This window comes from Cavia porcellus, unplaced genomic scaffold (genome assembly GCF_034190915.1).
Source record: "Cavia porcellus strain 051 isolate PalLab524CR breed Dunkin Hartley unplaced genomic scaffold, mCavPor4.1 scaffold_5, whole genome shotgun sequence".
In the NCBI taxonomy this organism is placed as follows: Eukaryota; Metazoa; Chordata; class Mammalia; order Rodentia; family Caviidae; genus Cavia; species Cavia porcellus.
Genome location: NW_026947488.1, coordinates 37,056,810 through 37,069,503, shown reverse-complemented (window position 1 = coordinate 37,069,503; position 12,694 = coordinate 37,056,810). Strand labels below are relative to the sequence as shown.

The following is a 12,694-nucleotide window of genomic DNA, read 5'->3' as shown; positions in this document are numbered from 1 at the left end:
GTAGAATATCATGTCATCCACAAATAATGATAATTTAACTTCTTTTCCTATCTTTACCCATTTTATTTCTCTCTCTTGTCTAATGCTCTGTTTAGTATTTCTAGTACTATATTAAATAGGAACAGTGATAAGGGACATCCTCGTCTTGTGCCTGATTTTAAGGTAAAGGCCTTCAGTTTTTGGCCACTTAGTATGATACTGGCTGTTGGTTTGTGGTAGATGGCCTTTATTAGATTGAGGTAAAGACCATCTATTCCAATTTTCTTATCATGAATGAGTGTTGGACCTTATCAGAAGGTCCAACACTTTTTCTGCATCTATAGAAATGATCATGTGTTTCTTACTTTTGGCTTTATTGATATGGTGGATTACATTTATTGATTTACATATGTTGAACCATCCTTGCATGCCTGGAATGAATCCCAGTTGGTCATGGTGTATAATCTTCATGATGATTTGCTGCATCCTGTTTGCCAATATTTTATTGATGATTCTTGCATCTGTGTTCATTAGGGAGATTGGCCTGTAGTTCTCTTTTTTAGTTGGGTCTTTCTCAGGTTTGGGTACTGGAGTAATATTTGCTTCCAGGAATGACTTAAGAAGGATTGCTTCCCTTTCGATTTCATTGAAGAGTTTGAGGAGTGTCGGCATTAAGTCTTCTTTGTATTTCTTGTAGAATTCTGCAGTGAATCCGTCTGGGCCTGGGCTCTTCTTTGTAGGTAAGGAATGAATTACATTGTCAGTTTCATTCATAGAAATTGGGTTATTCAGCAGTTTTACATCTTTTTGACCTAGCTTTGGTACTTCATACGTTTCTAGGAATCTGTCAATCTGTTCTGTATTGTCAATCCTATGAGGATAGAGGTTTTCGAAATAGGTGTTAACCTTCTATATTTCTACAGAGTCTGTAGTGATTTTGCCTTTTTAATTCCTTATTGCATAAATTTGAGCTTTTTATTCCCTTTTTAAAATGCAGTTGGCTAGGGGCTTATCAATTTTATTTATTCTTTCAAAGAACCAACTCTTTGATTCTTTGGATTGTATTCTTAGTCTCTATTACATTAATTTCTGCTGTGATTTTTATAATTTCCTCTCTTCTTTTGGCTTTGGGCTTGACTTGCTCTTCTTTTTCTAGATGCTTGAGGTGTAGCATCAGGTTATTTATTTATATTTATTCTGTTTTCCTGATGTGGGAACTCAGTGCAATAAATTTTCCTCTGAGGACAGCTTTCATTGCATCCCAGATTCTGTTAAGTTGTATTTGTATTTTTGTTTGGCTGTAGGTATTGTTTAATTTCTTCTTTAATTTCCCCTGTGACCTACTTATTACTCAAGAGTGTGTTACTCAGTTTCCAGGTGTTTGTGGGAATTTTTCAATATCTTTTATCATTAATTTCTAGTTTCATGGCACTATGATCCAATCCTATAACATGCATGGGATAATTTCAACTCTTTTGCATTTATTTAAATATGCTCTGTGAGCTAATAAATGGTCTGTTTTAGAGAATGACCCATGTACTGCTGAGAAGAATGCGTATTCTGATGTTTTTGGATGGAACTCTCTGTATATGTCTATCAAGTCCATTTTTTCGCAGGTGTGATTCAGTTCTGTTATTTCTTTGCTGATTTTCTGTTTGGTTGATCTGTCCCTTGGTGTCAGTGGTGTGTTGAGGTCTCCTGTTATAATTGTGTTACTGCTAATTTGGTTTTTCATTTCTGTTAATACTTGTTATATATAACTAGATGCTCTGGAATTTGGTGCATATATATTTAAGATAGCTCTTCCTCTTGAAGCTTTCCCCTACCCACTATGTAATGACCTTCTTCAACTCTTCTGATTATTATTGGTTTGAAGTTCACATTGCCTGCAAACAGAATAGCTACCCTCGCTTTTTTTTGGGGGGGGGGGTCCTGTTGCATGATATATTGTTTTCCATCCTTTGACTTTCAGTCTGTGAGTATCCTTTTGGGTTAGATGAGTTTCTTGTAGACAACATATGGTTGGATTTTTGTTTCTTGATCCATTCTGCCAGTCTGTTTCTTTTAATTGGTGCATTGAGTCCATTTACATTAATGTTATAACTGTTATATGTTGGGGCTGGAGATTTAGCTCAGTGGCATAAGCGCCTGCCTTACAAGCAGGCAGTTGTGAGTTCGATCCCCGGTACCGATAAAAAGGAAAAAGACAAAAAAAATTAAAAAAAAATAACTATTATATGTTGGCTTATTGTTGACATGTTATCTTTCTGCTGTTGCATCTTTATCTTTCTGTTCTGTTTGATTTTCTGCTTTGCTTAGTGGTTTTTTCCTAAGTGTATCTAAACTGTCTATCAGTATTCTTTGCAGGGTTAGCTTGGTGTTCATGAAGTTCTTCAGCTGTTCCTTGTCATGGAAGTATCTTATTTTTCCATCCATTTTGAAGGACAGTTTTGCAGGGTACAACAGTCTAGGTTGAAAATCATTTTCCTTTAAGATCTGAAATACTTCAATCCATGCGCTTCTTGACTTCATTGTTTGTGTTGAGAAGTCTGCTATGATTCTGATAGGCTTTCCTTTATAGGTGATCTGTCTTTTTCTCTCTGACAGCTTTTAGTATTCTATTCTTATGTTGGATTTTTGGGATGGTGATTATTATACGTATGCCTGAGTGTAGCTTTATTTTGGTTATGGCTATTTGGAGTTCTATATGCCTCCCTGATCCTGATGTTAGTTTCCGTTCTCATGTTTGGGAAATTTTCAGCTATTACTTCTCTAAATATCCTCTTGATATCCTTTATGTTGTCCCCTTCTTTTTCATTTATCCCTATTAATCTTATGTTGTTTTTCTTTGCATCATCTTGTAGCTGTTGAATTGTTACTTCCTGATTCCTTGTTTTTTTAAAAAAGATCTTTCCTTTCCTGTTCACTAGCTGCAATCTTGTCTTCAAGGTCTGAAACTCTGTCTTCACTTTCATTGAGTCTGTCTTAACAACTTTCAATGGATTTTTTGATTTCCTGTATATCTCTTTGAATCTGCCTCATGCATTCTGTTTGTTTCTTAAATTGTTCATCCAGGGATTCTATCTTTTTGTTTTGTTCATCTAATTTTTCAACTGTATCTTCTTTAGATGTGTTCAGCATCTCTTTCATTACTTTTATCATTTCTTCTTTTACCTATTTCTAATTTGAAATCCTTTAAAGCTTCCCAGAGTTGCTTCTTTATTTTGGTTGCTATTTTATCAGGTATTTCAGGTGTATGGCGTGTATTTTCTTCTATGTACGTGGCTCCTAGGGTTTCTTGGGATGGGCTGGAGGTTTGAGATTGCATTTTGGTCTTTTGTTTTGTCATTTTCCTGTATTTCTGTGTTTCAAGTATTTTTCTAAAGCTTCCCCTGGATGTGTTGGAAATCATCTCCTATGCTCTAGGCTCCTGGGACTGAATGGAGGTTGCTGAGCATGATTCAGTCAGGCTCTCAGGCCCTCCTGTGCTACCTTCAACGTTCCAGGTAGCTGGGAGGGCTCCTACCCACTGTAGATGATGGGCTAAAGTTCTCGCCAGGAAAAGACCAATGCCCTGAAACTCACTTCACCTCCACTCCCGTAATTGAAGAAGGTTGCAGGGGTAATCTACTCAGGCTGCAAAACCTCCCATGGCGAGTCTAGAGTGGCTAGGCTCCTGGCAGCTCCTTGAGCTCTGGGAGGCTCCTTGAGATCTGGGAGCAATGATCTTAACACAATGTCCCAGGCTTGGGATGGCTCGCAGACTCACCCCAGCCACCAGCTGAGTTTCCTGGTCCCTCGTTCCAGAAAAGGTCGCTGGGCGTGTCCTGGGCAGGACTAAAACCTGCTAGGTGAGCACAGCCTAGTGTGGCTGTTCTCTGGGGGAGGTCCTTGAGCTCTGGGAACAATGATCTTAATACAGGCTCCCAGGCTCTGAATGGGGAGCAGATTCACCCCAGCCACCAGCTGAGTTTCCCTGGTCCCAGGTTCCAGAGAGGGTCGCTGGGTGTGTCCTGGGCAGGCCTGAAACCTGCCAGGCAAGCACAGCCTAGTGTGGCTGGGCTTTGGCCGGGCCCTTGAGCTCTTGGAGCAATGACCTTAACACAGTCTTCCAGGTTCTGGATAGGGAGCTGACTCACCCCAAGCTGACAGCTCACCTCTTTGTTTATTTAAAACTGCCTCTCTTTTAATTTTCCATTATTTTAGTTTATTGGCATGTGTGTGTATTACAAAATATTTACATTCCTTGTGGGAAGTTGGTATGTGCACATAGCACAATTTAATCACTTTTTCATCCCCTTTCCCTTCCCCTCCCCTCCTCTCCACCCATCCCTTCATCCCCTACATTTTTTGTACATGTTTATAGTACATAATGTTTGTTTTCTTTGTGTGCTGTTGATACATGTATGCATTATATACATTACCAAGTCCTCTAGCTCTTTGAATATATTTTTAATAGCAGATTTAAAGTCTTTGTCTAGTAAGTCCACATCTGAGCTCCCTCAGTGTGTTTTTATTGATTGCTTTTTTATAATCTGTATATGGGCCACATATTCATGGGGTTTTTTTTGTGTGCCTTATAATTTCTTCCTGAAAACTGGTCTTTTAAATAATTATTATATGTGACTCTGGAAATCAGATTACCGCCTTTCCTCAGGTCTTTTTTTTTTTCTTGTTTATTGTAATTGTTTCTGGATTTTATTATGTTAATGTTCTGTTTTGTTGCTATTTGTTTGTTTAGTTCCTTACTGGACTAATTCTGTAATATCTGTAACTTTGATAGTGTTCCACTGAATCTCTATTGGTTAGCTTAGTGATACCTGAATGACTGAGAGATTTCATTAAAAACCTAAATTTAAAAGAATATTTTTTACCTTTCAGTGAGTGGCCCTATTGAGCCAAGCCTTCAGTAGTCAGGCAGGCATTCTGTAGCTCTGCCTTGGCCTTCCCTGTGTGCCTTCACAGAGCCTCAAGATTTGACCAGGCATGAAAACTTAGGATCTTCTTAGACTTTCCTGGTTATGTGCACAGCTCCCCACATCCTTGTAGCCTTTGAAGTCTCTCTAACTATCCTGAAACATTATAAAGTCCTTTAAGGGGCTGAATATATATCTCATTCTTTATATGTTTCCTTTAAGTTTGTTGACCAGTGTCTTTTTCCCAGTTGGTATAGCTGTCTCAGGAACCTATGTTTGTTTTTTTCTTTTTTAATTGCCACACATTCTTTTCCAAAAACACTAGAGATAGGGCTTTTCCTACTTGAGTAAACTCTAGGTCAGATCAAATAATGACCAATCTTATGAAAGGAGTTTTGCCAGGAATCTTCCACAGAATTATCTAAGAGTGAGAGTCTGTGAATAACTCCAAACCCACTAGTGTCTGTTAGCTTGCTGGTTTTCACTGATTTTCTGATAGAGAAGCAATTGGCTTTCAAAAATGTTGTACATCTGGAGAAAAGTGGATAGGAATAGGACAAGATCAAGTGCCCAGAAGTCCTGCTGTCAGTATTGACATTTTACTGCATTTTTAAAAATAAATGTTCCTCAGGATGCTGCAAACTTTCCATTAATTTTCAGAGTTCTGAATGAGTTGATTTGGTAATATTTTATTCAGTGTTTTGGTTTAAGAAAAGATTTTTGGAGGTTCTTACTTTATTGTGCATGAAGGGCTCCATCTTTACCTGTAAGAAGGAAGAAAGGAAGGAGGGAGGGAAAAGGATGGAAAGAGAAAGGAAGGAAGGAAGGAAGGAAGGAAGGAAGGAAGGAAGGAAGGAAGGAAGGAAGGAAGGGCTGAATATATATCAATAATAGAATGCTAAATGAATCATGGTACAGCTCATGTAGTGGAATTTTGTACAGTAAATAAAGAGATACAGAGTAGAATTTTATGTTAGAATATGAGTGATAAATGAAATTTTTTATATGATCATATGTATTCTGTGTAGTTGTGTGTACATGTGAATGACCAAACATGTTAACTAAAGAGGAAGACCTGAAACTAACTCATTTTATCATAAGAAAATAAAGGCTACCCTTGAGAGTACGTGAATTGGAATATCCAATGCTACTTTAAAAAATAAACCACTGTGAGGGATTTTTACTTTGTTGTTTGTGGTTTTCTTTTTTCACTAATTGGTTATAAATGTTTCTTAAGAAATATTTGTGCTGCACTGAAACCCTTTTTGAGGGAAAAATAAAAGCTCAGTTGGTCCCATTTAATGTGTGAATGCTTCTTTTCAAAGCAGTCACATCCCTTTCTCTTTTCTTTCAAACACTGGGCAGGAACACAGGCACTTAAATTCAATGACAAACACTTTGAATAGTGAGACCCTTTAGTTCAAGGACCCTTTTCACAATTTCATGAAAACTGTATGTCTTCTTTCCAGAAAAATGTACGTAGATACACTACTTTCCTATAATTTTCAAGCATTTGATTAAATTGATCGATCAGATTAAGAACCAAATAGTTTCATCACTATCAAGATATTTGAAGAAAAGGCAGAGATCTTGAAACTTGAAGTCCTTGACTTATACAGAGGAAAAAAGAGACCCACAGAAGTGACTTGTCCAAGGATGTCTTATTAGATGGTACCAGAATATGAGCCCCATTCAGAAATCCCAACTTTGATGTCAAAGTTCTTCTCCAAGACACCTATAGTCATACAACAAATGGTGGTCCTCTTAAGGGCACTCAGGTTCTTAGAGGACCTGTGATAAAAACAAGCTTTTATTATTGTGGCTTCTCCATCTGTCTTGGTTAATGTTTTCATTTCTAAGACATAATACCCAATACCCACAATTTAAAGAAGAAAAGGTTTATTTTAGCTCATATTTTGTAAAAGTTTCAGTCTGTAGTCAACTTCCTCCAAGGCAAGCCTGAGGAACATGGCAAAGGATAAATAGCCCATGCCAGGGAAGGCAGGAGATAGCAAAGCAATAGCAGTGAACCTCCTTTTCCTTTTTTATTCATTCAGACTACAAGCCTATTGGCTGGTACCATCTATATCTAGGGTGGGACTTCCCATTATCTATACCTGGAACTATGCTATATCTATACCTGGAACCAATCAGTGGGCTAATTTTAATTTATTACACACTCTAATTCACATTTCCATATCTACTCTTAACCCATAGATCCAAGAAAAGCCCCCATTATGAGTGCATGAGTCATAGCGTCTGACTCTAACACTCATTTCTGAGTCCAAAGCATTCTAGAGACAGAAAATCAGACGGCAACAGGTTACTTGTTATCCAACAGGTATCACTAGATTCAGATGGCTGCACTATACCTGGCCTCATAACTGTGCTAGGGATCACAGAGTAAGCACATGACACAAGAAAATCCAGCTCTAAAGTTAATTACCCAATCCTGAAGCAACCAGATGATCCATGGACTGTAAACATCAGCCCAAGAGAAGAGAATGGAGAATTTGGTGGTGGTATGAATACATAGACAGGAATCTAAGGAAGAGAAAAAGGAATTAAGGATGTAGAGAAACTAAAAATGAGTAAAAGAATAAAAAATATTTGGGAAAGGCAAAACAAAAAGAGCTGTAGATAAGATTATGCAAGGATTTGAAGGAGTATAGAGAAGGCAAAACAGCCACGTCTAACAGGAGGTTTGCCAATGGTTTCCTCACACACACACACCTCAGCCCTTGGAGTTCTTGCATGCAGCCCCAAGTAAGTCCCCATCCCTGGGCCAACCTAGACACTAACCACCCTTGTGTTTGCTTGGTCTCCACAGCTACCCTTCACAGAAGGCCTTTACCACTTTTATCACAATGGCCTCGCAAAAGCTAAGAGAAGACGCAGCCTGCAGCATAAGCAGCAGCTGGAGAGAGACCCCAGGGTGAGTTCTCCCCGGAAACCTGCCTCTACTGCCGGCCTCCACTGCTTGATGGAGCTTGATCAGAGCTATAGAGAGAGGCAGGCAGTGAGGATGGAAGTAACAGCATTTTGTGTACTGCGATGCCAAAAGATCCCTGGCAGAGTGGCACTAGGCACTCTCTGCTTCTCTGTGTTGTGCATAATAAGTAACCTTAGGCCCCTTTAGAGGGCAGGGATAGGAGAAAACCAGATAGCCACTCTTTCCTGACATCCTCTTCTGTGTGTGTCTTTGGGTTGCTGGAAGTGTGTATGGGCCTGTGATGGATGGAAAAACACAACAAAGTTTTAATAGGTCGCTTTACAGGCAGTTTCCCCTGGTAAGTGCGTGTGCTCTAAGGAAGTTTCCACACCCCGTATTATGAATGGGGAAGTGAATGTCCCAGGAAATGACCAACTCATAACCAGCCAAGGGCCATCTCAGTCTGTCTTCTCGCCTTGCATTGTCCTACATTGACCTAATTTAGCCCTTGGCCCAAGTGTCTGCTTGATGCTCATTATCCCCAAGGTTTTATGTCCGATCTCTGTCTATAGTTGAACTCCTAGATTCATTCTCTACTCCCTTGAACATCCGGAAGGGGAATCCCAGGGTTCTCACTCCCTGCCTTTCCCAGATGAATCCTCCTCTTCCAGTCTCCTGTCACCTCCATTAATCTGCACACTCCTCCCAGTGTGTAGACTCTGGTTTCCCTTGTGTGAAACACTAATGGGGAAAGAAACAGAAGCAAGTTGCTTTCTATGTGCAGAGGGTGGCATGGCGTCTTCCCCCAGACTTGTGGGGAAGAGCAATAAAATCAGAACAGACCTTTGAAGTAGGGACTTGCACATGAGACCCTTTCTGAGCTAGTGCAATCCAGGAATACCTTGGTGTGGGACTTCTCATGTGAACATTTTGAGTGGTTTAATTTGAGCTATAACTGGAAATTAAAGGCTTGCCAGCAGATGACCAGCAAATAGGTCACCAGCAATTTTTCTCTGATTCCTCAATGCAGATCTTCCCTCACAGCCCAGAGTAGAATTTCTGCTCTGAGAAGTCTTATTATCATTGCTTTCACAGTAAGTGCCAAGAGGCTGGGCTGCCAGCCCACACTAAACATTCTAATAGGTGAAGTTGGCAGCAGTCGCTGGGGAGAAGCCCACCTTTATGGGTGATAACATCTCTGGCTTTGGGGGTACCATTCAGTCCCTGGGGGTTCCTCAAGCAGCTGTAGGACAAGGAGCTTGACTGTTTCATCTGACATCCCAGGGAAGGGGACCTGGCAGGTAAAGATCACCCTGGTGCACCGTGATATTGCTTCTCCCTGCAGTGCAGCCTGGTCCCAGGATCTTGCCCTTACTGGCCAGTTATTTTCATTTTATTTCTCTATTTTTTTCAAATTCCCATTGGTTTCTCTTCTTTCATGATTAAAACTACTGCACCAAAACTGATGCTTTTGCCAGAGAAGAAAATAAAATGGGTTGGGTAATAAGGAAGGATGGTGGGCACTGTGATTCTGGTTGTGATTCTTCCCAAAATGTTACCTAGCATCACAGAGTAGCTTGTCTGTCCCTCCTTCATTATCCACTAGAGGAGTCCAAGTGGTTAACTTCCTATTCCTGATAGAAGCAACATCTGCCCTGCCCAGGAAGTCTTCTCCTCAAGGTGAAATATAACAGACCTTGACAATCATAAACTCGTTCTAGAAAAAAATAAAAATAAAAACCTCATAATTCTTTTCAAAAGATAAAAAACAGTGAAACACTGCAAGCTATGACTACTTCATTCCAAAGTGTTACTTTAGGCCTGCTTCTTTCCTGCCTGTTGTGCCTGAAGTCATACACTTTTGGCATCTGGTAGTAGGAAAATATAGTGGCAATTGTTTCTGAGCTGTGGTAAATGTAAGGATGCTTCCAGTGGCTTTCTAGACCTCAAATAAAAGGACTCATATGGCTCATGTTGGGATCACCAATTTTTTCCAAAGCACATTCAGGTACATTTCAAAAAACAAGGAAATAAAAATATAGACCAAAAAGGGGAAGGACTAAGTTAGCAAGAATTGTTCAGCTAGGCTTTGGGCTCTTGTGTAGCTGTTTCAAATTATGCCTTATGAACCAAGAGCTTAGGCATAAACTGTCTTATCTGTCTTCGAAATGCGGCATCTCCTTGACTTCCCAGCTCTAGCCATGGGTGCCTCCGCCTCCTTCACCTCCCTCCTCTACACCACTTCCTGGCCTCTCTTACTCGGGGTCTGGGGCTTGGCGGAAGAAACCACCAACATCTGCTACAGTACACAGAATAAAGAAGAAAAAGAGGATCAAGGTGGCTTTTTGGTTTGGTTTTGTGTTAGAACAGAAACTTCAATGATGTCTGTCACTTATTTAGCAACTAATGTTTGTGCTTAAGGAAAATAAGAAAAAAGACTAATAAAGGATCAGAAAGTGCTGCTTTCGATATGTTCACCTGTGCACATCAGTACACAGGGGAGTGGGCTGTTTTGAAGGCATTCTCTTATTTTTCCAGTTATTCACTCTTATTAGTATTTCTTTTTCTGCCAAAAGGTTAACACATGCTGAGTACCATCATGTAGATGCTAAAAAAGCAAAATTTGTGTCATTTATTTCTGAAATAGCCTTACACCATGTGTATCTGGGTACATGGCAGGTGCTTAATAAATCACTGCCAAATGGATGGATGATTGATTCCTTTTCCTAAAAGGTTCAATTCATGAAATAGTGCTGTTTTCTTTTTTGTATCTGTATCTTATTCTGAAAAACATATCCCAGAAACAAAGGTAATCTTCTTTAGATAGGTTCAGAATTGTGGTAAAGAAACCAAGCGCCTTTTCTTTGCCCCTAGGACTGTTCATTAAGAATCCCATGAAGAACTAGTTTTTGAATTTCTAATGTCCAATAACTGTGTTCCTCATCACATTCACAGCGATGGTGCCACCGTTTACACCAGGAAAGTTTACCCAGAGATTTGGGTAGCTAAAATAACTTGAAGATATAACAAATAAATCCAAATCTGGGATGAAATAACGAAACTAAAATGTCATTACCCCACCAGGGTCAAGCACAAATAATTCTCTGCCCAAAATATCTGTGGGATTTATTCAACTTTAGCCAGAGCAGCATCAACCAGTCTTGAAGACATATCTGATTGTGGGATGTGATCACCATATCAAAACCCCACAAACTCTATACCTTCTTGAAAATCTGCTGGCAAATATATTGATTTAAAATATTTGTTGTACCATCGTGTTGAACCCCTGATGCTGCACATCTGAAATACATTTAAAAACATGAAGAGGCCAGATCATCCTATCAGCAACACACGCAAATTGAACAGAAATAAAAATGTAATAAAAATGACCTGAATTTCATTTGGTGAGAAAAGTTATATTGGATTCAAGAATTGCAAACACTTATTTGCTTTTCTTAGCAATTTTACGAGACCATATGATTATCTATCAAATCATTTTTAAACCTGATCCAATTCTACAAGTCACAAACTTCTATCCATCCAATAGTAACTTTCCTTGTTTCATCTGTCTCAAAGGATGGATGACGTATGTGTGTCCTATATTTAGGAGCTATGTCTTTCTCAGGTCTTTATCTTCCAAATGTGTCCACCTGTCTAGATGGCAGCCACATGGTCCCATAGTGATCTATTTTGGTTCTATAAAGTGCTGTTCTTAAACGTATTTGTGGAGTTTCATGATGTTTCAATAACCCACAAACGTTACTTTCACTGAGTGATAGAATCACTTCAGACCTCTCACAGCCTTACCACCGGAGCAGAAGATCTTTCTGTTCTTTAAAATTCACTGGACATGAGTCATGTGATTTGCTTGTGAAAGTTTCCACTAATGAGTGAAGTAGACCTTTGTCCAGGCCTGTAAGAACTTAGTAAGACAATAACTGATATTTTTAAATGGATTTATTCTCATGGTTGGAACTCAGATGATTGACAGAACCTGAGGATGACTTATAATTGCAAGTTCTTTTCTCATATGACCCAAGAATGCATTTAAATCTAACTCAGTGGGGGTGATTTAACCGTAACTAGCACACACCTTTCATAGCTGTATGTAGAATCAGATCAGAAAATTTAAGTCTAGATGGTGGGAAGTGAAGGAACTCATGAAACTATTATAGAAAGCAATGATAAAGCAATTTTTGAAAAAAAAATACTAAAGCCTCAAAGCTCAAAACCAGCCAAGAAATTCATGTGCCTTCTTCCTCCACGTTATATAAAATTTTGCCCCAATCCCTAAGCTCTTAGCTTCCAAGTCATTTCAAATACCTACACAATTTTTATAAGGACTGATCACCTGTAAATATTGTGAACAAAACATTTTTTCCCTTGATTTATATTAGTTAACTATTTGATTACTTAGATTAAATTTGGAAAAGAGAAGAAATGGCACCATTACCTTATACTTTCAAATAAAAAACATCTAGAGAAAAATATCTCCCTCCACTTTTGTCCTGAGCAAACCCTCCTCCAATGTAAACAGGATTTGACGCACCCTTGACTACCATCACTGGAATGAGGCTGCCTGCTCAGCTTGGGGGCTAAGGAGAAAGAGAAAGCAAATAGCTTTAGACCGTTTGTCAGAGTATACTCAAAGAATATACTAAGTTTTATCCTCATAATTGCTACCTCTCAAATGATGAAAGGTTAAGGTTTTAAAATTCTGAGAAATATTTGTCTCCAAATATCTAAGCAGAAAGAGGAAACAGGTTTGATTTAGTAAGTAACAATGATAGGCTTATTCTTATTATAGTAACATGATAGCCTTAATAAATTTTGCATTTGTGCAGAACTCTTAATTCTGGAAAGCATT

At 39.0% G+C, this 12,694-nt stretch overlaps 1 protein-coding gene across 2 annotated transcripts in view; it reads left to right on the top strand.

The window, feature by feature from the left end:
• Window positions 1-12,694, top strand: part of Pcsk2 (proprotein convertase subtilisin/kexin type 2) — a 255,316-nt gene that overhangs the window by 35,894 nt on the left and 206,728 nt on the right. For both annotated transcript variants that reach the window (XM_063248656.1, XM_063248655.1), the window contains exon 2: window positions 7,726-7,830. In XM_063248656.1, coding sequence (XP_063104726.1) covers window positions 7,726-7,830 — 105 coding nt within the window. The remainder of the gene's footprint in view (window positions 1-7,725; window positions 7,831-12,694) is intronic.